This window comes from Thamnophis elegans, chromosome 1, assembly GCF_009769535.1.
Source record: "Thamnophis elegans isolate rThaEle1 chromosome 1, rThaEle1.pri, whole genome shotgun sequence".
NCBI lineage: Eukaryota > Metazoa > Chordata > Lepidosauria > Squamata > Colubridae > Thamnophis > Thamnophis elegans.
In genome coordinates, this window is record NC_045541.1 from 21,296,075 (window position 1) to 21,322,837 (window position 26,763).

The 26,763-nt window shown below is 38.8% G+C and overlaps 1 protein-coding gene across 1 annotated transcript in view; it reads left to right on the forward strand.

Annotated features, from left to right (window-relative positions):
• The window catches only part of LOC116522425 (titin-like), a 309,289-nt gene that overhangs the window by 93,256 nt on the left and 189,270 nt on the right, over positions 1-26,763 (forward strand). Inside the window, 52 exon segments of the mRNA XM_032237329.1 lie at positions 13-301; positions 1,513-1,689; positions 1,692-1,790; positions 1,892-2,005; positions 2,008-2,069; positions 2,071-2,139; positions 2,141-2,180; positions 2,322-2,452; positions 2,454-2,601; positions 2,704-2,919; positions 2,922-2,981; positions 3,079-3,295; positions 3,297-3,355; positions 3,462-3,647; positions 3,650-3,738; positions 3,860-4,040; positions 4,043-4,144; positions 5,053-5,334; positions 6,416-6,694; positions 6,817-7,098; positions 7,211-7,489; positions 7,579-7,866; positions 8,005-8,283; positions 8,925-9,203; positions 9,309-9,555; positions 10,220-10,266; positions 10,269-10,538; positions 10,687-10,913; positions 10,915-10,975; positions 11,586-11,644; positions 11,646-11,682; positions 11,685-11,738; positions 11,741-11,866; positions 12,400-12,678; positions 12,774-13,055; positions 13,148-13,426; positions 14,342-14,629; positions 14,752-15,030; positions 15,129-15,170; positions 15,173-15,406; positions 15,499-15,687; positions 15,690-15,776; positions 16,733-17,020; positions 17,175-17,462; positions 18,174-18,464; positions 19,953-20,240; positions 21,238-21,330; positions 21,435-21,717; positions 22,968-23,151; positions 24,880-24,969; positions 25,092-25,359; positions 25,468-25,728. Coding sequence (XP_032093220.1) covers positions 13-301; positions 1,513-1,689; positions 1,692-1,790; positions 1,892-2,005; positions 2,008-2,069; positions 2,071-2,139; positions 2,141-2,180; positions 2,322-2,452; positions 2,454-2,601; positions 2,704-2,919; positions 2,922-2,981; positions 3,079-3,295; positions 3,297-3,355; positions 3,462-3,647; positions 3,650-3,738; positions 3,860-4,040; positions 4,043-4,144; positions 5,053-5,334; positions 6,416-6,694; positions 6,817-7,098; positions 7,211-7,489; positions 7,579-7,866; positions 8,005-8,283; positions 8,925-9,203; positions 9,309-9,555; positions 10,220-10,266; positions 10,269-10,538; positions 10,687-10,913; positions 10,915-10,975; positions 11,586-11,644; positions 11,646-11,682; positions 11,685-11,738; positions 11,741-11,866; positions 12,400-12,678; positions 12,774-13,055; positions 13,148-13,426; positions 14,342-14,629; positions 14,752-15,030; positions 15,129-15,170; positions 15,173-15,406; positions 15,499-15,687; positions 15,690-15,776; positions 16,733-17,020; positions 17,175-17,462; positions 18,174-18,464; positions 19,953-20,240; positions 21,238-21,330; positions 21,435-21,717; positions 22,968-23,151; positions 24,880-24,969; positions 25,092-25,359; positions 25,468-25,728 — 9,628 coding nt within the window.

Genomic DNA, 26,763 nt, shown 5'->3' on the forward strand with positions numbered 1-26,763 from the left:
TTGCCTCTTTTCTCTTCAGAACCACCAAAATTTGTCACCAAAATAAATAGCCTAACTGTTGTGGTGGGGGAACCAGTAGAACTACAAGCAACAGTAGAAGGCTCTCAACCTATTTCAGTTATGTGGCTCAAGGACAAGGAAGACATCATCCGAGAAAGTGAAAACACTGCAATAACCTACATGGACAACGTTGCCACTTTACAACTTGCCAAAGCAGAGCCATCAAGCGCTGGGAAGTATATCTGTCAAGTCAGCAATGATGCTGGAACCCGTGAATGTATGGCTACTTTAACAGTCTTAGGTTGGTAATCACAGAGATTTGTCTCTTTAAAAAGACCTATTTTTAAAGCTGAGTAGTCCAGATACGTATCAGAGCCTTGACAATTTTAAAATTGTCATCATAATTATGTTTATTTATAATTATTAATGTGCAAGGCACATTATGAAGTGCATAAAAGGCGAGGCAACTGCCACTGTTCCCCCCCAAAAAAACTGTACAATCAATAATCAGTGTAGGGGGGAAATGGAGAAAAGGGAGGAGATATGGCTATGGAAGGAGTAGATTGGCTTATGATTACATCAGAGTAAATGTTGTTAGAAGCTTAGACATATCAAGACACAAGGAGAAAAGAACTGAGCTTCTTGGGGCATTTTTAACTGACTTTTTGCTAGCATTTGAATTATGTTACAAAAATCATTTTGACCTATGGCGAGGATGTCAAACTCGTGCCATCATGGCGTGATGTATTGGGACTGTTTTTCCCTTTGCTAAGCCAGGCGGAGGCGGAGGCAGCACGTGGCGCATCCAGCCTGCAGGCCGCGAGTTTTACACCCCTGATCTAGGGCATCATCTTAACTTTAGCTCAGAAAAGCACCATGGAGGATCTATATTATGACAGAGTGAAACTGTACCAATGAATGTACTGCATCCGGAACATATTAATTACTGAATTAGAATGTTTAGATGCTTAATATCAGAGGTGGTATTCAGCTGGTTCGGACCGATTCCCGAGAACCGGTAGCGGAGATCACAGGTCGGCCCACAGCACTATGCCATCCTATTTAGCCACAGTTTTCAGACTGAGCACATTGCACAGGGGGGAGGTGCATGCAAGACAAAGTGCATGTGCAGAAGGCCGGGCACATATGAAAGAAGGTATGCACACACTCGAAGTGAGTGTGCACACACGGCACAAAACCAGTGGTAAAAATAAGTGAAACCCACCACTGCTTAATATGCTTCTGCAGATTCCATTAACAGGTATCATTTCCCTTCCTAAATATAATACTAGAATACTTTCCAGAACAGGAAAGCCAATCATAGAGTTATCCACATTTCACTGGAATTGAGCAGCCAATAAACTTAGACACAGTAAATTATAATTCTAAAGTAAAAAGGGAAACAAGCAAAACAAAAAAGCATTTTTGAGCTTAGGCTTCTGCAGCTATAAGAACCCTGTGTCCGACAAAACAAAAGAGATTACAGTTGGATCTTGCTGTGTTTTTTTTCAGAGCCTGCTATCATTGTAGAGAAGGCTGAGCCAATGAATGTTACCGTAGGAGACACCTGCACCTTACAGTGCAAAGTGAGTGGAACCCCTGAGCTTTCCGTAGGCTGGTTTAAGGATGGAAAAGAACTGATGAGCAGTGACAAATACAGAATTGTCTTCTACAAAAACACATCTACACTTAAATTCTCGATTCAGAAAGTGAAGACAGTGGCTTATATACCTTTGAGGTCCAGAACAACGTGGGCAAAAGTAGCTGCACTGCTTCGGTTGATGTTCTAGGTCAGTTGCGTGGCTTCTTCCCATAACTTTTTTTTTAACAACAGAAATTATACCCATTTTTTCCCCCGGTGGATCATTATTTGCTTTGTTCCTCTTAACAGATCGGATCATTCCACCCTCTTTTACCAGAAAACTAAAAGAAAGTCATGGTGTGCTGGGTTCTTATGCGGCTCTTGAATGCAAAGTGGCAGGATCTCTACCAATTACCGTTGCTTGGTTCATGATGGTCAGAAGCTCACTAGCGGTCCAAAACATCAGATCACCTTTTCTGACAATGTTTTGCACATTGCAAATCGCTTCCCTGAACTTATCTGACACAGGGGCTTACGTGTGCAAAGCAGCTAACGTTAGCAGGCTCCAATGAGACCAGGGCTGTTTTAACTGTGCAAGGTTAGTAGTTGACTAGCTCTTTCTTGAAACTGTTTAATGCTTAATCCTTAACACATTTTTCTTCCGGAATAGGAGAGACGTGTTCCTGTTAAGCTTAGTTACTAATCGACTAATCTGTTGTTTCCTTTAATGCAAATTTAGAACCACCCTCTTTTGCGAAGGAACCAGAATCTGTGCACATTTTACCAGGCAGAAGTGCTACATTTTCAGCTACCATCAGAGGAACTCCGCCATTTAAAGTTAACTGGTTTAGAGGAGTCACTGAACTGGTACCAGAGTGATAAATGTAACATCTATTTGGAAGATTCAGACACAGATCTAGAGCTATTCGATGTGGAACCATCACAGAGTGGGGAGTACACTTGTATTGTGAGCAATGAAGCAGGCAAAGCATCTTGTACAACACACCTTTTGGTTAAAGGTTGGTAAATTTAGAAAACAAAAGCAATTGTTTACTCTGAGATTTGTTTTTAAACGTTTATACAACATTTTGTCTCACAACGGAGTTCTTTTTGCTCTCCAGAGCCAGCTGTTTTTGTGAAGAAACTGAGTGACCACTGTGTGGAACCAGGAAAATCTATAATTTTAGAGAGCAGGTACACTGGTAGCCTCCCAATTTCAGTTACCTGGAAGAAGAATGGAGTCATTGTAAGCCAATCTGATAAGTGCAGCATTACGACAACTGAAAAATCTTGCATTCTGGAAATACTTAATAGTACAAAGGATGACCAAGGGGAATATACTGTATGGTGGAAAATGAGGCTGGAGAAGATATTTGTGAAGCATTGGTATCTACTTTAGGTGTGTCTCTGTGACATTGTAAATCTCTTTATTATTTCTTTGTGTAGTTCCAAGATGTGATTCTCTTAATGCTGACATTGAATATTTGTGTTCTCAGAACCTCCTTCTTTCATTACACACCTGGGACCTCTTGAAGTATCAGTTGCAGACTATACAACTTTGCAATGTCAAGTTTCTGGAACTCCAGAAATTACAATATCTTGGTACAAAGGAGATACTATATTACGATCCACTCCTGAGCATAAGATGTATTTCAAAGACAACGTTGCCACATTGATCTTCAACAAAGTAGATATCAGTGACAGTGGGGAATACATTGCAAGCTGAAAACAGTGTTGGATCTGCCTCTTCAAATGCTCTCTTGACCGTTCAAGGTGATAAATTCATTCCGAATTGCCTAAAATGCAGATTTAACAGTCTTGCACTCTCTGACAAAGGATTTCACCTCCCCATCTTGATTGCGTGCTTGTTATTTTACAGAACGAAAACGTCCACCTTCTTTGTGAGAAATTAAAGGATACAGAGCAAACTATTGGCTTCCAGTTAAATTTATTTGCCGCCTAAATGGGTCTGAACCTATTAGTGTCACTTGGTATAAGGATGGTGTACCTTTAAGAGATGACTTCAATGTGCAAACTTCTTACATTGATAATGTGGCAACCCTTCATCTTTGCAAACTGACATGGCCCATGCTGGGCAGTATTCTTGCACAGCTACCAACCCTGTTGGGACTGCTACTTCTAATGCTAGGTTCAGAGTTACAGGTTTGTTACAACTTTGTCCTGTATTCTTTCTGATTTCAAAAGCAATGTTACAATATTTACTTCATATGGGCTCAAAGGAAACAACAACAATCTCTTCTTCCTTTTAATCTTCAGAAACCAACAAGCTCCTTGTTTGATATCACACCTGAATCCAGAGATGTTGCTGTGGGACAAGGTGTTGACTTTGAATGTCATGTGACTGGAACCCACCCTATACATGTTATCTGGGCAAAAGACGGCCGCGAGATCCGGACAGGAGGAAATTATGCAATTACATTTGTAGAAAATACTGCTCACTTAGGATTATGAGAGTAGGCAAAGGAGATTCTGGACAGTATACCTGCCAGGCTAGCAATGAAGTTGGCAAAGACTTTTGCTCAGCTCAGCTTAATGTGAAAGGTATTGGAATTTTAATAGGCTTGATCTAACAAAACTTTTTTTTTAAATTCAGAAGTGGAATTCTTGGGGTTTTTTTTCTAACTGGTCTTTATTTCTAACAACTTGATATCAAAACTGAATGTATGGTATTCAAAAAAAAAAGCAGACTATTCAGGGTATCTTGAAATCTCTTTTTGTCCTTTATCTCTTCTAATATATATCAGTCTTAATCTTAATCTCTTATTGGAGACCTATAAGGCAAAATGGTTTAGCTACTAATTACTCTTCCATCTTCTCTACACAGATTTAAGGGTAACTGCAGCAAGGTTCAGCTTTGAATTCTGACTAGCAGGAAAAGGAGGGTAAAGAAGTATTAGTATATGTTGGCCTTGCTATTCAGTCATCAAGCCTATCACATTAGTCTAAGAACTCCTGCATTTTTCAGTTCCAAAACAAAAAAAAATTATATATTTTTGGATATAATTACTAGTAGACAAACTGATAACAAGTTAATAGGAATGAGTGAAAAATTGGGAATATGAACAGACTAGTAGTAAAACAATAGTTACAAAGTATTCAATATAGAAATATAAACCATTAAGCTGCATTTGCAAGAACCACAAATTAGTCACTGACATTTCAGTTTACTGTATTACATAGTTAAAGGTTTAGTGTGTCATGCCAATAAAGAAAATTGACTTAAATAAACTATGGTTAAGCTAACTTGTGCAATCACAGCTAGTAGTAAACCGAATAAATTTCTACTTATGTCTAAGTACCTTTGCCAAGTATGGACAATCTATCTCAGCTCTTGCACTCTTGGCATTTAAACTTATTTTTTTCTTTAATATTGTGGAACTTATCCATGGTTCTTATTCAAAGCATAGAATATCATGTAGTTAAATGTTACTTTCCATCTGACTTCTTAGAACCTCCTAAATATGTAAAGAAGCTCGAAGCCTCAAGAATGGTGAAGGAAGGTGACTCATGTCAACTTGACTGTAAAGTCATTGGCTCCCCAGAAATCAAGATTGCATGGTATAAGAATGACCAAGAACTCCATGCTAGTGAAAAATACCATATGAGCTTCAGTGACGGTACAGCAGTCCTCGTCATTGTTAGTGCCACCCTTGAAGACAGCGGTGATTACATCTGTGAAGCTCTTAATTCTGCTGGCACTGTGAGCTGCAGTACAGTAGTCACAGTAAAAGGTTAGAAGCTACTATTTCCAAAGTCTTGCATCCTCTGTACTTCATTCTACATCCCTTTGTGTCTTAGTTCATCTTGTACAGAACTGGTGCCCTAAAGAAGTCTTGGATTGTAGTTCTTGCAATTTCTTTGCCTGTTGATTATAAATTCTGGAAATTGGACTCCACTAAATCTGCAGGGCACTATATTGGAGAAGGATGAATTAGAGATTGGGGGACATCTCCCAATGGTAGAGAATGCATTGGAGGCATTGATGTGCCAGACCAAATACTCATGTTAGATCAAGAGTAGGACCCTCTAGCTTTGTCTGTCATTGCCAGTTTCAGAAGATCCAAAACTGTAGTAGCAGGGAGTAGTAAAAGGATGTCCGATCAGGTTCTGTAAGGAAAAAAAAAAAGCTTTATCCTGTGCTTTGGTCAGGATATGTTTAATGAGCACCTAAGAAATTGACAAAGACCAACAGGTGGCTGAATGAAAGAATGGGAGAGAATATAACATCTGAGTGACATGAGTAGGAGGGCTGCCTTTTAGTTATCTCTGCCCACTAATAAACCTGCATTCTGTTTATCTATCACCTCTTAGCAACATTCTATAGTTAGACAACAACTTAAATGTTAACAACAATAATAGATCGAGAGGAGGGGGGAAATTCCTTTGTTTGTTTTTGTTTTAATTACATCTCATGGAGATAGGAAGGAAGTCTGTAAGACTATATCCTTGGGCATGGGAGATTCGGAGAATGGAAATTGAGAATAGGAGATCTGACTATGGCCAGGTCATCCATCACAATCCATATTAAAAGATATGTGTGGGCATGCACCCAACCTTACGAACTATATTCATTTGGAATATTTAGTTCCCCATGCAAAACGAATTTGCAGGGGATGGCAGAGTTTCCAAGCAGGACTTTACAGGTTTGGATTTAGAAACATCTTCAAAGTGAAGTGGGATATATACAGCATTTTTGAAAGCTAGGAGAGTTCTTACGTAACATATCTCTTCTGTTTCTGGATGCTCAGCTCTGTTTTCAAGAAGCCTCTTCCAGAAGATCAATTATGTATCCTCATAACTCTTTCATTATAGAGCCTCCTGTTTTTAGCAAGAAGCCCAGCCCTGTAGACACCCTTAAGGGCACTGATGTTATCCTTCAGTGCGAGCTTGAAGGCACACCACCATTTGAAGTTGCCTGGTTCAAAGACAGAAAGCAGATTAGAGGCAGCAAGAAGTTCAAAGTTACAGTGAAGAACTTCAGTGCCAGTGTTCACATCCTCAACCTTGAAGCTGCTGACACAGGAGAATATCAATGCAAAGCCGCCAATGAGGTGGGAAGTGACACTTGTGCTTGCACTGTCAAGTTCAAAGGTTAGTCTTCATTCAAATTGTTGTTTGGGGAAAATTCTTTTCAGGAGTTTCTTTCTTGTTCACTCTCACATTTCTTTTTCTTTTTCTCTCTCTTTATCATGAATCATTATCTTTTCTCAAAGAACCGCCACGGTTCATTAAGAAACTGAGTGACACCTTCACCTACACAGGGGAACCCACTGCTTTACGAGCTGTAGTGGAAGGTTCCCATCCCATTTCTGTTTTGTGGCTGAAGGACAAAGGGGAAATAATCAGAGAGAGTGAGAACCTCCAGATTTCGTTTTCAGACAACATTGCAACGCTTCAGATTGCAAGTGCTGAAGCTGCCAGTGGCGGAAAATACATCTGCCAGATTAAAAATGATGCCGGGATGCGAGAATGTGCTGGATACTTGAAAGTTCTAGGTTGGTATTGGCTTCTACCCCCTCCTACAGAATAAATCCAGACTCTCTTTGTCATGGCAGAAAGCGATTCTACCAGTCTCAATTGTGTAACTGGTTGTTTCCCTTCCTCCAGAACCCGCTGTGATCCTAGAAAAGTCTGAACCAATGATAGCTACAGCTGGCAGTGCTTTTACTTTGGAGTGCACCGTGGGTGGGACTCCGGAGCTAATCACCAAGTGGTTTAAGGATGGAAGACAGCTGGCCAACAGCCGTAAACACCAGATTACCTTTTCCAATAAAGTAGCCACACTTAAAGTCCTTTCTGCAGACATGGATGACCGGGGGCTTTATACTTTTGAAGTGCAAAATGAAGTGGGAAAAAGCAGCTGCACTTCCTCCGTGGATGTTTCAGGTTAGACTCGTTTCTCAGTTGCCGTCTTCTTTCTTCTAGATATGTCTTCCTTCTCTTAAACATGTCTTTTGGTGACTTTACCCAAACAGAACACCTCATCCGACCTTCTTTCATAAGAAGATTGAAAGAAACCTTTGGTGTGCTGGGTTCTTCCATTGTTCTGGAGTGCAAAGTGGCTGGATCGCTACCTATGACTGTGGCTTGGTTTTATGGAAGCGATGAGATTTTCAGTGGGGATAAATATGAAACCAGCTTTTCAGATAATGTCTGTAGCTTGAAAGTGAATGCTCTAGATACCTCTGACACAGGTCCATATACCTGTACCGCTGCCAACGTAGCTGGGTCTGACGAATGCAGTGCCTTTTTGACAGTACAAGGTCAGTATAGGAAAGCCAAGCCACTGGCTCTTGAGTGTTTCTTCTATAGATTTCTCTTGTACTCTTGGCATCTTTATTTCATCCATATTCCACCTACGTGACATAGCTACTAACACTTTTAACATTGTGTGAACCTAGAACCACCCTCTTTTGCAAAGACACCGGATCCACTGGAGGTTTTACCAGGGAAGAGTGTGACATTCAGGAGCCTGATCAGAGGAACGCCTCCATTCAAAGTGAACTGGTTCAAAGGGAGCAGGGAGCTTGTCCCTGGGAAAACATGCAACACCCTCTTGACAGATTCAACTGCAGAACTGGAATTGTTCGAAGTAGGACCTCTCCAGACTGGAGATTACACCTGTCTTGTTACTAATGATGCTGGCAGTTGTTCTTGTACTACACATCTTTTTGTGAAAGGTTGTTTAAGTGTTACTCTTGTATCTTTTTTATTTTTTATTCTCTTACATACCATTTTACGTATACATTCACATAATTGTTATTCTTTACATTTGTCATTCTTATACATTCATTATTCCATTTAATAGATTATAATATACAGTTTGTGTTGGTTCATTTACCATCCCTTCCACCTGTTGTAACATCACCTTATTTTCTCTTTCTTTTCTCCCGCCCTCCTTCTCTACTTCCTTCCTTCCTCCTCTCCTTCCTCTTCCTTCTTCCCTTACCTCTCCCCTACTCCTACTCCTACTCTTCCTCTTCCCCTTCCTACCCACTCTCCTTCTCTTTCTCTCCCTTCCACTCTCTTCTCCTTACCTCTTTCTTCCTTCCCCCCTTCCTCTCATTCTCTCCTCCTCTCTCTCTTTCTTTTTCTGCTGTTATAGATGTCTCTTTCAAATGTCAGTTTATGTTTTCTTGGGATGGTATTTCCGCAAACCCAAATATAATTATTATTATTTCTTATTCCCTTACCTTCGCTAATCTATCCCAACTACTCTTTATAGCTATTGCAGCAGGCATATACTTAAATATGTGCGCGCACATATTCACATATGTGTGTGACAGATTTTGACGTGACCCATTCTTGCAAACTCTCTTAGAACCAGCTGTATTTGTGAAGAAACTGAGCGATTTCAGCGTGGAGCACGGCAACTCCATTATTCTAGAAAGCACATTCAGTGGAACCCCTCCACTTTTGGTGACATGGAAGAAGAATGGCTCAAAACTCACACAGTCTCCAAAATGTAATATAACCACAACAGAAAAATCAGGCATCCTGGAAATCCTGAATAGTAACAGACAAGATGAAGGAGAATACACATGTGAAGTTGCAAATGATGCTGGGGAGGATGTATGCCATGCCTTGGTATCAATCTTAGGTGCGTTGTTGACTTGAGTAACTACTCATATTGATACTCTTTTATTAATTTTATGGTATACCTTAACAACCTGGGTACTTACTGTGGTGTTAATTTCTGCTGCAGAGCCACCTTACTTTGTTAAGGAATTGGAAAGGGTGGAAGTGATCATCGGAGAGCCTTTGTCTTTACGATGCCAAGTAGCTGGAACTCCAGAAATCAAAGTCTCGTGGTACAAAGGAGATACCAAACTTAGATCTACTCAGGCTTACAAAATGCACTTCAAGAACAACATAGCGACACTTACTTTCAGCCAGGTGGAGAGTGCTGACATTGGTGAATATGTCTGCAAAATAGAGAACAGCGCGGGCTTGCTACTTCAACAGCCGTGCTAGCTGTCAAGGTGATAATTCGCTACATCTGTTGGTTCAAATGTTTTTGTGCAATGTACTTTTATTTTACAAAAAAATATCCACTCATAGCAAATACAGGAAAAAAGCTGCATTACTCTGCTATCCTGGAATGCACATAGAGGCAGCAAGGTTAAATAACTAGAAGATTTATGCAATTTTTCATCTCTGCCCATGCCTACACAATTTCAGCATGAACCAATTGCATCAGTCAGAGCAGGTCATCTGGTTGGAAAGATGCACAGAATTCCTGTTCCTTGGAATGTTCTGTTGGCCTCTGTGCAAGTGCAGATGCTTGCATATATAAATTGGGTGTCAGGCTCCAAAAAACCAAGAGAGATCTTTCAAAGCAACTTCCTTTATCGTTCCTCACCTATAAGCAAAAATCTTCCCAACTAAAGCAACTGCTTGCATCATTAAGGATATTTCCTGAGAAATTCTAGGGCGGGGCCATCTTAATCTTCTTCTCCCAATCAAACTATCTATCTTTGCTGTCTCTCGGTCCTCTGGAATGCTGCTGTTCCCTTCTGGGAAGTCAGACTACATTCCACCATCTCCAGAAAGAAGATGTCTATATCGGGGTATTATGTCTCTAGTAGGATATGCCTAAATATTACTGTGTTTTAGGATCATATATAGTATACCATTTCTATTTGCAGACCGTAAACTTCCACCTCGTTTACAAAGAAGCTAAAAGATGTACAAGAAATGATTGGGTCTCCTGTTGCTTTTGATTGCCGCATCATTGGCTCTGAACCTCTTCAGGTGTCTTGGTATAAGGAAGGGATGCTCTTGCGGGACGATAGTAACATTCAAGCAACCTTCTTAAATAATGTAGCAACTCTTCAGATCTTACAAACAGAGGTGGCTCACTCTGGCCAGTACACTTGCACAGCTCAAAATGCTCTTGGAACTGCTTCCTCCAGTGCCAAGCTCCGGCTCTCAGGTGTGTCATTTGTTGAATGCAGACTTGGCATGTTTAGCAATGCCATATTAAAGGATACAATTAGATCACGGATGTGATGCATCAAGGAAATATGATTTGTTTTTAGGAAAAAGTGACAAAATTTCCCTCTTTTTTTTGCCCCTTTCAGAACATATGATACCACCTTCCTTTGACGTGAAGCCTTTGCCTGTTGATGTTGCTCTTGGGGAAAGTGGTTCTTTCAAGTGTCATGTCACAGGTTCAATGCCCATGAAAATCACCTGGGCAAAAGATAACCGAGAGATCCGTCCTAGTGATAATTACAAGATTACATTGATAGAAAACACAGCCACACTGACTGTTCTTAAAGTAGGTAAAGGTGATGCTGGACTTTATAACCTGCTTGGCAAGCAACAGTGCTGGAAAGGATGCTTGTGGCGCTCAGCTGAGCTTCAAAGGTAAATTTCTAAAAAAGTATAAATCATAACACTTATATTATACTTACATATATACATATATGCCCTCGCTACATTTTTGTTGCCTTTTGTTATTTTAAAAAAAATATGAAATGGGAATTATGCTAATGTAGATAAGCTCCTCGTTTTAAAGCAGCAGCTGGTAAATTTATGGAAAGAAGTAATTTTCATAAGAAAGCTGGTGCCTTATGTTTTGTATTTATGCTTATAAGACTTTCTAAACTTAAAATATAAAAATATACTAGCTGATAAAGAAGCTGGTTATCCTTCAACATCTGAATAGAGTATCTTACTTTTATGTGAACATAATTCTAGGTAGCTTTATTTTCCACAGAAGTATGATTAAGCTATTAAAATCTGCAATAACAAGAAAGAAACTGGGCATTTATTGTACTTATAATGAGCTTTAAAATGTATATTTCATAAGTAGCAAGAAGCATTTGAAATAGAAGTCTAGCACAGTTTAACATAAAGGGAATACGTTGGCCTTTTCTGTTGATATACAACGGCAACTTGAGATTTTGCAAATTTAATGGAAATAACGTTGTTTAAACATTGCCTTGTGAATATGTTTCCTCCCTTTTTTCAACAGAGCCACCAAGATTTATTAGGAAGTTAGATTCTTCCAGAGTTGTGAAAAGAACATGATTCAACTAGATATGAATGCAAGATAGCTGGATCACCAGAATTCATGTTGCATGGTACAAAGGTGAAACTCAAATTCATCCCAGTGACAAATACAGCATGTCTTTGTTGATTCTGTGGCTGTCATTGAATTGCACAATCTGACTGTTGAAGACAGTGGGGACTACGCTTGTGAAGCTCAAAACCCAGCTGGAAGAACTAGCAGCACCACATCCCTAAAAGTGAAAGGTCAGGATCTGTTCTTTCTTTGTTTCTCATTCATTTATGGCAGGGGTGTCAAACTCAAGGCTGTCTCGCAGGGTGCTTAGATCAGTCAAACTGTCAAACTGTCTCGCAGGGTGCTTAGATCTGGCCTGCAGGCCTGGTAACAGCAAACGACCATCCCACGTGCGGCCCTCCCGGGCTCCACTTTCACTGGTAGAGGGCTGCAAGAGGCCGTCGCGAATGAAAATGGAGCCTCAATGAGTGATGTCAAGGTGGCCATGCCCCCTGGCAATGCCCCCCAGCCTCCCACGGTCAAACACAAAAGCAATTTCATTGCGGCCCTCAATGAAATCGAGTTTGACACCCCTGATTTATGGGGGAAATGGTCAGGGTTATTTTTTTTCCATTAAAGACCAAAGCCAATCAGTTTAACTGGGCATGGAAAATTTTATCTCAAATACATGCAATCTCCCATCTCACTGTAACGTTACCTTCTTGGTGCTTATTAATATCCATTCTCCACATTTAATGGAAATTTTAATCTCTGTTTTTTACAGCTCCTCCAGTTTTCCGCAAGACACCCCAACCAATGGAATCATTGAAAGGAGTTGATGTTCATCTTGAATGTGTGCTTCAAGGCACACCACCCTTCCAAATTTCATGGTATAAGGATAAAAGAGAAATCCGAACTAGCAAGAAGTACAAGATTTTGTCTGAGGATTACTTTGCTAGCCTACATATTCTGAACACTGATGCTGCAGACACTGGTGAATATCACTGCAAAGCCGTCAACGATGTGGGGAGCGATGCTTGCATTTGTTCTGTGATGCTGAAAGGTTTGTACATGACTTCTTGTTATCTCACTCTTTTTTTTTTCACGTCTTTTTTTCCTCTTACTTCGCATTTACACATTTTCTTCTTCTGCCTTCAGAGCCCCCAAGGTTTGCAAAGAAACTTCACGATATCAGTGCAATCGTTGGGGAGCCAGCAGAATTACAAGCCACTGTTGAAGGCTCTGAGCCCATTTCTGTTCTTTGGTTGAAAGACAAAGGAGAAATTATCCACGAAAGTGACAACCTCTGGATGTCATACACAGATAAAGTGGCAATCCTTCAAGTTGTGCATGCAGAGCCAACCGACATGGGAAAATACATCTGTCAAATTAAAAATGATGCTGGAAGTCAGGAATGTTTTGCTAACTTATCAGTTCTTGGTTAGTAGATTTAAACCATAAAAACAAAGTATACTGCCATGTGTTACATAATCTTGCTCACTAATGTGACAATGATTTGCATCTCATTCCAGAGCCAGCAACTATTGTAGAGAAACCAGAACCAATGACAGTCACCACAGGAGATTCTTGTGCCTTAGAGTGCACTGTTTCTGGAACACCTGAGCTTTCTACTCAATGGTTCAAGAATGGATATGAGCTCACTTCTGACCAGAAATACAAAATCACCTTCTTCAATAAAGTATCTGTGCTTAAGATTCTGAATGCAAGTTTACAGGATAGTGGAGAATATACATTTGAGGTGAAAAACAGCGTTGGTCAAAGCCGTTGTACAGCTTCTGTACATGTTTCAGGTTAGTGAATTAGCATGGGGAATACAATTCTGTATTTCCTCTGCATTTTCATATCAGGTTTTGCATATGTTAACTTCTGATGTTCCATGTACCATTCCTAAATACTTTAGAAATGAACTTATTGTGGAATATCTGACAGAGGATCAGTTATAGCAATGAATATTCCTAGATACCCATTCACAAGTTATGTTTTGCTTTTAATAGTATGTAGCAGGGGTGAAATCCAGCAAGTTCTGACAGATTTTGGAGAAGTGGTAGCGGGAATTTTGAGTAGTTCAGAGAACCAGTAGCGGAAATTTTGAGTAGATCGGAGAACCGGTAGAGCAAATTTTGAGTAGTTAGGAGAACCGGTAGTGGAAATTTTGAGTAGTTCAGAGAACCAGCAAATGCCACCTCTGGCTGGCCCCAGAGTGGGGTGGGAATGGAGATTTTGCAGTATTCCCCTGCCACACCCACCAAGCCACGCATACCACGCACATGACGCACACCAAGCCACACCCGCAGAATCGATAGTAAAAAAAATGAATTTTACCACTGGTATGTAGTACTGTTTACACAGTTGGGGGACATCTTTTTTAAAGGGAAAGAGCATGTTTGCACTCAGTACTGTCTTAAATATAATATGCCAAAAACATACCCCACTAAACTACGAAAGGACAAATTTGTTACTCAGAAAATTGAGTAATAGCCCTATTATTATCATCTGAGATGTCCGTAGGATCTGCTGCTTTCCTCAAAATGTTGCAAGCAGCCTTACACTGTCAGTGTCACACTTTTTATACCTGATTAGAACATCAAAATGCATGTATAAAGAAGGCAAAGCTTGCATTGCCTGGGCAGAATATTGCTTTTGTCATTTGCCCCCTCTTACCCCTCCTTGCTTATTGTAATTTAATTTTTATTTTGTGCTCACAGATCGCATTATACCACCTTCGTTCACAAAATCATTGAAAGAAACACATGGTCTCTTGGGCTCATCCAGCGTACTTGAATGCAAAGTCATTGGATCCCCTCCGATCTCTGTTTTTTGGTTCCGTGATGGTGAGGAGATCACCACTGGAGAAAAATATCAGGCAACCCTTACAGATAACACATGTTCTTTAAAAGTGAACGCTCTTCAAGAGTCTGATATTGGAAATTACACTTGTATAGCAACCAATGAAGCTGGAACTGACGAATGTGAAGCATATTTCATAGTTAGAGGTAAAAATTTGATATTAAGATATGTATTAAAAGAAAATAATTGTTTAAAAATCTTGTTTGCTTTTATGTTCTTTAATCTGCACATTTGGCATTAATGTTATTTTTTTTTAATGTATATCTAGAACCTCCATCTTTTGTGAAGAAACCCGAACCTTTGCAAGTTTTATCTGGGGCAAATGTAACATTCACAAGTCTCATTAAAGGAACCCTCCCTCTTGAGGTCAAATGGTTTAGGGGAAGTGTTGAATTGGTTCCAGGACATAGATGCAATATATCTCAAGAAGAATCGGTTGCTGAACTGGAGCTGTTTGATGTTCACTCTGTCCAAAGTGGAGACTACACTTGCATTGTCAGTAATGAAGCTGGCAAAATCTCTTGTACAACTCATCTCTTTGTAAAAGGTTTGTAATTATTCTGTCTTCTGGGTTAAACAGAAAGGCAACCATCATTTTTAAACCACTTTAAATTTCCCATCTTGTGCTTTTTTTTTTTTTTACAGAACCAGCAAAATTTGTGAAAAAACTGAATGACTTCCATGTTGAGAAGGAAAGCAATTACTTTTAGAATGCTCCTATACTGGTACCCCTCCTATTAAAGTGTCTTGGAGGAAAAATGGTATAAATTTAACTCATTCAGAGAAATGCAGTATTACCACTACAGAAACATCTGCTATACTGGAGATCCCTAACAGCAGACTAGAAGATGCTGGCCTGTATTCTTGCCACATAGAGAACGAATCAGGCCAAGATAACTCTCAGGCAGCTGCTTCAATCTTACGTATGTAGCTTGTATCAAAGAATATTTAACAGAACTATTGATTATTTTGTGGGAAACAAACTCACTTTGTACTCTATGCTTTTGTTCTATAGAACCACCATACTTTGTCCAAAATCTAGAGCCTGTACAAGTGACCGTTGGAGATTCTGCATCATTACAGTGTCAAATTGCTGGGACACCAGAAATCAATGTGTCATGGTACAAAGGAGACACAAAACTAAGACCCACCAGTACTTCTAAAATGCACTATAAAAACCAAGTGGCCACTTTAGTATTCAGCCAGTGGAGAGCAATGATAGCGGGGAGTATATCTGCAAGGCTGAAAACAGTGTTGGGGAAGCTGCCTCTTCAGCACTGCTATCTGTTCAAGGTAAGTAGTAACCACCAGCTTTTCAAAACTTGGGAAATACTATTTATTAGTCTGTTGAAAGGCACGAGACAGGAAAAATATGTCTGTTTCAGCTGTTCTTTCCCAATGGAAAATTTATGTGTCCAATGTAAGTAAGTTGATACACTTTGTTAACATCTATTGGCTGTAGCTTCTCAAGAGAATCTCTTTATTCACAAAGTCATTAAAATAAGTCTCCCTTCTTTTATGTCATCTACTATCATACGTGTTTAAAGTTGTCAGAAAAGGCAATGTCCACAATTCACTGAAACTTCAGATAAGTTGCTAGAGTTTGATTTTATCCTGTTTAGTTTAAGCATGTCTAATTATACCTTTGTTAAGGATATTAATTTATATAGTCTATATATTACCACTGCAGCTTGTCTTATGCTATAGTTAGAGGATCCAGATTGTTGGGAGCAATATGCTGAAACCACTTAGAGAGGGCTGTAAAAGCACTTATAAAGGGGTATATAAGTCTAGGTCAATGGTTCTCAACCTGTGGGTCAGGACCCCTTTGGGGGATCGAACAACCCTTTCACAGGGGTCACCTAAGACCATCAGAAAACTCATATTTTCAAAAAAATATCAAAAACATAAAATAATTTTATGGTTGGGGGTCACCACAACATGAGGAACTGTATTAAGAAGGAAGGTTCTTAATTAGAGATTAGGAAGGTTGAGACCCACTGGTCTAAGTGCTTTTGCTATTGCTATATGTATCTCACATTGATAGACCCTAGACTCCTAGAGTTGGAAAGAACTATTTAGTCCATCAAGTTGAATCCTCTGATCAATTCAGAAATCCACCCATAATAACTGTCCAAGCCAAAACTGGAATACATCAAGGGAAACTCTCTATTTCCTTTGATAATGCTCAAATTCAAATCCAAACCATTCAGAGACAGTAACTCTGCACAATATTTGTTTTCTTGCAGATCGTAAACTTCCTCCTTCATTTTCACGAAAACTAAGGGACATTCATGAAACTGTTGGTTTACCGATTACATTGGATTGTGGCATTAATGGTTCTGAACCAATGGAAGTAACCTGGTATAAAGATGGTGCACAAATAAGAGACGGCTACAACGTGCAAATATCGTATTTAAATAAAGTCGCCGTTCTACAGATTTCACAAACTGATATGAGTCTTGGTGGACAATATACTTGCACAGCCTCCAATGCCATTGGAACCGCTTCTTGTAGTGCCAAACTCATCCTTACAGGTTTGACAAAAATACATATCTCTCCTTTGATACTTTTATGGCATGTCAAGTCTCAGTTATTAGCTCAGTTCATTAACCTGCTTTAAGTTTATATTTGATATACATTTTTAAATGTGCTGAATTAACAATTTACTTGTACTTCTTCCTATTTTAGAGGGGAAAATGCCACCCTTCTTTGACACCCCGATTACTCATGTTGATGCCGTTGTTGGCGACAGTGCTGATTTTGAGTGTCGTGTTTCTGGAACACGCCCTATTAAGATTACTTGGTCAAAGGATAACCGTGAATTGCGAACTGGAGGAAAGCATCAGATCAGTTATACAGAAAATATAGCTCATTTGACAATTCTGAAAGTTGACAAAGGAGATTCTGGAAAATATTCATGTCATGCTAGTAATGAAGTTGGAAAAGAATCTTGCACAGCTCAACTTAATATTAAAGGTACTGGAAATTTTCACCAGTAAGATAAAATTTAGATTCCATTGTGTGTAGGTTTCTATCTAAAGAACTTTCATTTGCATACTTTTGGTACCTGCCAGAAAACTAATGAGACCTGGGGTATCATTTGTAATGATGTGAGATACAATGCTAATGATCCTACAACTAGAATTGGAAGCCACAGAAATCAGAAATTCCCTTCCCATGACTGTATGCCACTTCATAGAGAAGTTCTAGAATTAGTATCTCTGTTTTGAACATATGCATGAGGAGTTTGTGAGAGAGAAAAAATAAAACCAAAGAAATAAGATGTTCTTTCCATTTCTACCAAAAATATTTTGGAATTCAGTTGGATTGAAACCTGTGCTTTCTTGGTAATATTTTAATTTATGAAGATATATTTTACTGTATATTTGATTTAAATGTATGAATCTCACTTTTTTCCTTAGCCACATAAAAGAGGAATTTTTATTTTGCTAGCTGTTAGCACATTAGTTTATTTATTTGCTTTGATCTGGTTTTTTTTTTCATTTTGTCTTTTAAATTTTGCTAGTCACTGACCGAATAAATATTATTGATTGATTAGACACACAAAAGTGGCAAATCTAAATACCCTTTTGAGGATAACCCAAGACAATCGATGGAATTTTAAAACATTTGCCTGAATACGTCTTTCTCACTAGTTTATTTTCCTATTATCTTCCTTTCTGACAGAGCGGCAGAATCCACCTACATTCACCAAGAAGTTATCTGAAACAGTAGAAGAAACGGAAGGAAACAGTTTTAAACTTGAGGGCCGCGTTTCTGGTACTCAGCCTCTGGCGGTTACTTGGTACAAAAATAACCAGGAAATCTATGGAAGCCCTAACTGTGAACTAGCTTTTGAGAACAATACTATTCTGCTGCTCATTAAAAATGCAGGACCAGTTGATGCAGGCTTATATACCTGTAAAGTATCCAATGAAGCTGGGAGCACGCTGTGTACTTCCTCTGTTGTTATTAAAGGTTAGTTCCTTTCCTAGAGGCCTACTGTACAATATTTATTTTATGAGCTACTACTGTTTACCCATGGGCCCAAATGATCAGAACATTAATTCTGATGTATTTGATAACAAAAAACAATTCTACATACTGTATATAGTTTTATACCAGGTTGCAGCACAATAAGATGACAGAAAATTGTGCTGGACTGCTGAATTATTTCAATTTCAGTTCTTAAAATGTTCAGTCATGAGACTATTTGAAGGGTGCGCACAAATTATTTTATAATTGATTGATGGGGCTCTGCAAAAATGACCTTTCTTCATTTTTTTTTAAAAAATGTTGTTACTCATACTCACATTTGGCAACACATTTTTAGTGAAAAATAATCCTTGTATTATTTTTCACTCTCAACTTAGAAATTTTAGTCACAAATAGAGGAAAATGTATTTCAAGGGGTCCAGTTAAGATACTTATTATATATATATATATATATATATATATATATATATATATATGTATATGTATATGTATATGTATATGTATATGTATATGTATATGTATATGTATATGTATATGTATATGTATATGTATATGTATATGTATATGTATATGTATATGTATCTGTATCTGTATCTGTATCTGTATCTGTATCTGTATCTGTATCTGTATCTATATCATCTATATTAGATTTTACAACCCCCAGTATGCCCAAATATGGGAGGAAGATCACTACTTCCATTCTCTGTCCTTCGGCTCGTCACAAGAGACCATCCAGGCAGAAACCCAATATTTTTACTGTTGCTGAAGGACAGAGAATGGAAGTAGTGATCTTCCTCCCATATTTGGGCATACCGGGGGTTGTAAAAATATATATACTGAGTGGGAGTGGCTTGGCAGTCATGTGACTGGGTGGGCATGGCCAACTTGCAAAATATGGTGAAACTCACTTAACAATGCTCTTGCTTAGCAACCAAAATGTTGGCTCAGAAACTCTGGCATTTGAAGCACACAAGTCTTAAAGCTATCAAGTTACAAGACCCTTGCACCCCTAACCCTTTAGAAAAAAAAACCCCAGGGGTGTACAAACTTGACAGCTTTAAGACTTTAAGGTTTAGACAGGACTCTTAGAGGTGGACAGGGCGATTGGTGAGCCAGCCAATCAGTGACTGGCAGGCGGGGCAAGCGTGGTGCGGACGGGTGGCAGGAGGGAGCTGGAACCAGTTCTAAATGGCATGGTAGATTTGTGGAACCTCTTCTATAGAAGAGGTTAGAACTGGCAGGAACCCACCCCTGATGGTATGCCAATAAAATGTAAATTCATTTCACTGTCTCCCATCTATGATCCAGCTAGAAGGATTCATGCATCTACAATTTTTTTCCACATTTAAAATAACCTTCATCTTGACAATATTCATGTTACATTTAGCATAAAAGATAGTGGATAAAATAAGATGAATGGTAATCTAACTACTTTCCTCCTCTTGCTTTTGTAATGTTATCACATTTCAGAACCTAAAAAGCCTCCGGTATTTGATCGACCTCTTAAACCAGTGACAATAGATGAAGGCAAGATCCTGCAACTTGCTTGCCATGTAGTTGGATCACAGCCCATTAAGATCCAGTGGCTCAAAGCTGGGAGAGAGCTCAGATCCTCTGACAAATGCCGCTTCAGCTTTGCAAATGGAACAGCTCTCTTAGAGATCCAAGCAGTTACTAAAACTGATTCTGCGGAATATGTGTGCAAAGCCTCAAACGCAGCTGGAAGTGATTCTTCTAAGTCAAAAGTGGCAGTGAAAGGTACAGTTAAATTTAATATTTAGAGAGAAAACAACAATTCAAAGCCCTAGGAACTACTACCAAGACTTCATAAACATGCCAAGGTGAATTATTTTGTCAGGCATGTAATGCACTGCAGCATACATGAAATAAATGACCTGCCTTAATAGTAGCATTTAATAATAGGAACACTTAATTTACAGTGGTTTGAGTGTAATTAAATCAAAGAAAACTGTTCTAATACATACCCTGTATTTGCAGTAATTTTAGTCAGTGCTGTTTTACTTCTTCCTGGCTTACATGCCTATCATGACACTCACTTTTGAGATAAGCAACATTATGCAAAACACAGAAAATTACATAAAAATAGAAAAATATTAAAGGCATGAGAAAATATATAGAACAGAATAGAACAGAACAAAACAGATTAGAGTTAGAAGGGGCCTTGGAGGTCTTCTAGTCCAACCCCCTGCCCAGGCAGGAGACCCTATACCATTTCAGACAAATGGTTGTCCAATCTCTTCTTAAAAACTTGCAGTGTTGGAGTTTTTCAACTGGTTAATTGTTCTAACTATCAGGAAATTTCTTCTTAGTCCTAGGTTACTTCTCTCCTTGATTAGTTTCCAACCATTGCTTCTTGTCCTGCCCTCAGATGCTTTAAATAATAGCTTGACTCTCTCTTCTTTGCCCCTGAGATATTGGAACACTGCTATCATGTCACCCCTAGTCCTTCTTTTCATCAAACCAGACATACCCAATTCCAGCAACTGTTCTTTATGTCTCTTAGCCTCCAATCCTGTAATCATCTTTGTTGCTCTTCTATGCACTCTTTCTAGAGCAGGGGTGTCAAACTTGCAGCCCATACTGGCCATGGCCACCCCAATATTACATCAGTGATAGATAATAAATTATTTAGGTATTATAGAATTCAAATTTGGTGGGAGATCTCTATGTATTACTTTATTTGAACATTGTTATTTTCGGTTCTCCAACATCCTTCCTTTGCTTTGCCTTCCAGAAAAACCCTCAGCTGCACCAGTTGCTAAGAAAGCACCTACTGACGGAAGGCTTTACTTTGTCTCTGAACCTCAAAGTATCACTATAATCGAAAGTGAGCCCAGCTTCTAAATATTTTCCTCCCCATATCTGGTGACTATTTCCTTCCTTCAACCTACAGTTGACGTTTTCTTCCCTCTGTGTCTTTTTTTCAAACAGAGAGCTTAGCAACCTTTACTGCTAAAGTTGGTGGTGATCCGATGCCCAATGTGAAATGGATGAAAGGAAAGTGGAGGCAACTCAATCAAGGAGGCCGCATTACAATCCAGCAGAAAGGAGATGAGGCCAAGCTGGAAATCAAGGATGCAATGAAAACTGATTCTGGGCAGTATAGATGTGTGGCTTTTAATGAGCATGGTGAAATTGAAAGTGTCGTCAACCTCCAGGTTGAGGAACGGAAGAAAGAAGTTATTGAAGGTGATCTAAGAGCAAAATTAAAGAAGTAAGTGTTAACATTTTCCAACAATGTTAAACTATGAGGCAGAAAGCTTGTTTTAATAGTTAGAAGTTGGAGAATAAAATATAATTCAGCTCATTTTAAAGTATTCCTTCATCCTTCTTTAATGCTGATGACACTAGAAGTTATTGTGTCAAAAATAGTTGTTTGTGTGAGAAGTGTAGAGTGAGAGATACTCAAAAAGGTGCCATAGAATATGCCATTTTAAATTCACAAAGATAAAGAAAACAGGTGGTTAGAAGGAGCTTAATATCATTGTATGTACCAGTTGTATCTTTTCCTGGATTATAAGGCCCTTAATGTCACTCATCCCCTAATCACCTCTTGCACTACAGTAATGTGTTCTATGTGGAAAACCATTCAAAGTTTCATTTGGTCCAGAATATGATAGTGCAAGTTACTATGAAGGCACTTCTTGAAGGCACTTCTGTTCATCTATGTAAGGTCTCAACTCTGCAATTTTAGTGGTTGCCATTTGGCTTCCAGATGCAATTCAAGGTGCTAATGGACTTCCATAAGGCCTTTTGAGATTTGTGACTTGGATGTTTACAGGATCACTATTCTTCAGTTGTCTGCCTATACTATTAGATCTGACAGGTATTCCAGATCCCATCAATACAACAATGTTGTATAGTGGGAGCCTGCAGAACCAGTTTCTATAATGCCATGCATGGCTTTGGAAACATATCCCTACAAAAATCTATATGGCCCCAAGCCTGTTATTCTTTAGGATGTTCTTTATAAACTTGTCTCTTCCAGCAAGGAAATTTGTGAATCCACTGGAGTGTTTTAATTTTTCTTTTCTTAATTCAGCCTTTTCTGAAATGGCTGTTATTTTTTATTATTATCTTTGCCTCTTATGTTTCAAACCTTCTTTGTAAAGCCACCCTGAATCACTTGTAAATTGGGCATCTCTATTAAGTGAAAAAAATGAACATTTGTATACGTATTCTAAAAGTTTTAATTAATGAAAACACTCTCCAAATGTCTTACTATATAAAATTTTGTAAGTTTTATTGAGTTGTAAAATGAAACACAGAAGTAGATCCAACTCTGTTAATCTATAAGGTTGCAATCAAAGTGAGCATTAGGAGTTCCTTTAGCAAAGAAGCCTACTTTATTAAGCTGAAAATGCTTAGAATCTTGGGAAAAATTATAAATCATTTCACACAAGCTGTAAGTTTAATGGATGTTGTTGTCTATTTGCTTAATAAGTAATTTCTTTATTTCTGCAGAACTCCAACAAAAAGGAAGGAAGGTGAGGAAGAGCAGGCAATTGATATCATGGAACTTCTAAAAAATGTAGATCCTAAAGAATATGAAAAATATGCCCGCATGTATGGAATCACAGATTTCCGAGGTCTCCTACAAGCATTTGAGATGCTAAAACAAAGCCAGGGAGAAGAAACACACAGACTGGTAAACACCAATATTTTCCTTTATTAATGAATCATTTCAAACCATAGTTCTGTTACTTTAAAAATGCATCCAATGTTTAAGCAGTCAAATTATTCATTTAAAATTAATATTCTGCAATGGGCATTATTATCGATTCTGAATCAAAATCAGTTGCGATAGTTTCTCCCCAACATTTTCTTATAATATTTCATGTGTCCATGTGTGTGTCTGCATGTGTGTGTGTGTGTGTTGTGTGTGTGGTGTGTGTTCCAGCATAACTCTGGAACACCTCGAGCAATTTCAACCAAGCTTCGTACACAGGTTACTTACTCTCTGGAAACAAATACTGTTTGACTCCCCTAACACCCTTTGGGGGGGGTGTCTTTTACAATACAACCTGTTGTGCCTTCAAATGGCTTCTACTTTACTGCTTTAAAATGGCTTCTACTGTACAGTGCAGTGAAGTTTCCATGATAATGGCTTCACAGTACTCCACAAGGGAGCTCCCTCTGGTAAGAGGGATAATCCAATATTAGAAATTACTTTTGGTCCGGACATTTCCCCCCTATAAATAAATACCTGGGCAACGTCGGATTATCAGCACTAGTTGTTAATAAAAGCCCTTCTTCCCTTTTGAGTCTGCAGTGATTCCACATAAATAAGAGGGAAGTGTTTCACCTTTCTCTATATAGAAGGCATATATCTATATAAATCTTTATATAGATTTTTGAGTACTGTTAATCTGATTCAGAAGTGTGTTAGTTGTGAAGGGACTTTACTAATCAAAACTAGTATCTAGTATGGGCTACAATCTTCACCCACCATTAAAATAATATTCTCTCTACAGCTGTTTTTTCAAATCAGCTATCTTGAAAATGTGGGGATTGAAGTCCAGTAAATCTGAAGGGCACCAGTCTGAAAAAGCTGTACTAAGCAATTTCTGTTCAGTGTTCTTTCTCCAAGGATTAAAACACAAGAGACTCATGAATAGTTTTAATGCTTTCAATCAGGAAAAAGCAAAGAGAAAAATTAGTTTAAGAATTCTGAGTAAGGTGCTATATTTGAACAAAATATTGACATTTACAATACAATAGCAGAGTTGGAAGGGACCTTGGAGGTCTTCTAGTCCAACCCTCTGCCTAGGCAGGAAACCTTCTACCATTTCAGACAAATGGCTATCCAACATCTTCTGAAAGACTTCCAGTGTTGGGACATTCACAACTTTTGGAGGCAAGCTGTTCCACTGATTGGTTGTTCTAACTGTCAGGAAATTTCTCCTCAGTTCTAAGTTGCTTCTCTCCTTCATCAGTTTCCACCCATTGCTTCTTGTTCTACTCTCAGGTGCCTTGGAGAATAGTTTGACTCCCTCTTCTTTGGGGCAACCCCTGAGATATTGGAACACTGCTATCATGTCTCCCCTAGTCCTTCTTTTCATTAAACTAGACATACCCAGTTCCTGCAACCATTCTTCATATGTTTTAGTCTCCAGTCCCCTAATCATCTTTGTTGCTCTTCTCTGCACTCTTTCTAGAGTCTCCACATCTTTTCGATATGGTGGCAACCAAAACTGAATGCAGTATTCCAAGTGTGGCCAATTTTTAATATGTTAAAGGCTAGTGATTATGTACTGGAGCAATTAGTTCTGAAATGGATATAGATATTTCCTTTAGTTTAATAAGGTTTTGGCATTGTCTTATTTATATTGTTTATAAAGTAGAACATATTAATGCATGGATTTGGTTTTAACAGGAGATTGAAGTAAAAGAGAGATCAAGGAGAGAAGAACAAGAGTTTGATGAACTTGTAGCATTCATTCAGCAAAGGCTTACACAGACAGAGGTAATTAATGCCATTTATCAATTACAATACTATGTAATTAATTCTGCCTGTTTACAAAGTTATTATATAGCGGGATTAGTGCTTACCACACAGATTCAAAAATATTGAAAAATATTTTTCAGCCTATTACTTTGATCAGAGATATTGAAGATCAGACTGTGTTAACAGAAGAAGATGCCATCTTTGAATGTGAGATTAAAATAAATTATCCAGAAATCAGACTAACCTGGTACAAAGGCACAGAGAGATTGCTCTCAAATAAGAAGTATGAAATCAAAATCGAAGGAGACCGTCATATTCTTAAAATCAGGAATTGTCAACTTGGAGATCAGGCAAATTATAGGGTGGTCTGCGGTCCTCACATTGCCAGCGCTAAGCTTCATGTGATTGGTAAGTGCAAAATTAGTGCCATATTTTGATCGATCAAATATTAGAAAATTATCGGATGTGCTTTTGGGTTGGTGTTTTCTAAAACGCACATTTTTAACTTGCTATCAGAACCCGCTGTTGAGCGTCATCTCCGTGATACTTCCCTCAAAGAAGGCTTCACCTGCTCTTTGGTTTGTCAGTTCTCTGTGCCAAATGCAAAATCCCAGTGGTACAGAAACGGAAAGGTCCTTCAGATAGGAGGCAGATATTCCACAGATGTCTCTGACAAAGTGCACAGGCTCATCATCAAAGATGTAAGAACAGAAGACCAGGGGCAGTACACCTGCAGGTTTGACGATCTAGAAACAACTGCCGACCTAATAATTGAAGGTTTGTAAAGAGAGCTTGTGTAATCATAAAATAAGATAAATCTTAATCACGTCTTAATAACATAATTTCTTTTCTAAAGTTATTTTATTTGTAAAATTTATTGGCTGCTCATCTTACCATAGGCGTAATTCTGGGTGGCTTACCATTATATAAAAACTAAAACACGAAAAATTAAAAGCTAACATTAAAACTAAAGGCACATGGGGAGGGAGGGCGGAGTGGCGGGGAGGGGGGATCTGTTATTACCCAATCAACCCTCTCCATTGCGTTGTTCCCCCACTGGGCTCCCAAGATGATTGGCAAAGCCACATCTTCAGGCCTTTACAAATAGGTAGGAGGGTTGGGGACAACCTCACATTGAGGGGCAAGATATTCCAGAGGGCAGGAACAACAGCAGAGAAGGCCCTCCTCCTGAACACAGGGGCCATTCTTGTGCCCCCCCCCCAAAAAAAACTACACATACTGCTGCACTCTGTAGCTTTTAAATGCTTTTCAAGGGTAGCCCCATGTAGAGTACATCACCGTAGTCCAGTCATGAGAGACTAAACGCCTGAGTGCAGGGAATTTAACTATGCTTTGTCTTTTTTTTTTCAACATTCTTATAACCAGATGATAGGATTTTTAACTCGTTTCCTCTTATGATCTGATTTTGCTTTGATTACAGCAATTAACTTCAACTTATCTATCTCCTGTGCCTCCTTTAATATGGGCATGAGAAAGACTGTAATAACTACCTGCTCTAGGTAGTCCTCGACTTACAACAGATCATTTATTGACTGTTTAAAGTTACAACATTCCTGAAAAAAGTGACTTATGACTGTTTTGCACGCTTACAAACATCGCAGCATCCTCGTGGTCATGTGATTAAAATTTGGATGCTCGGCAACTGGTCCATATTTATGACAGTTGCAGTGTCCTCGGGTCATATGATCCTCTTTTGCAATCTTATAACAAACAAAACCAGCTTAACAGCTGCAGTGATTCAATTAACAGCTGCAGCAAAAAAGGTCAGAAAATGGGGCCAAACTCATTAAC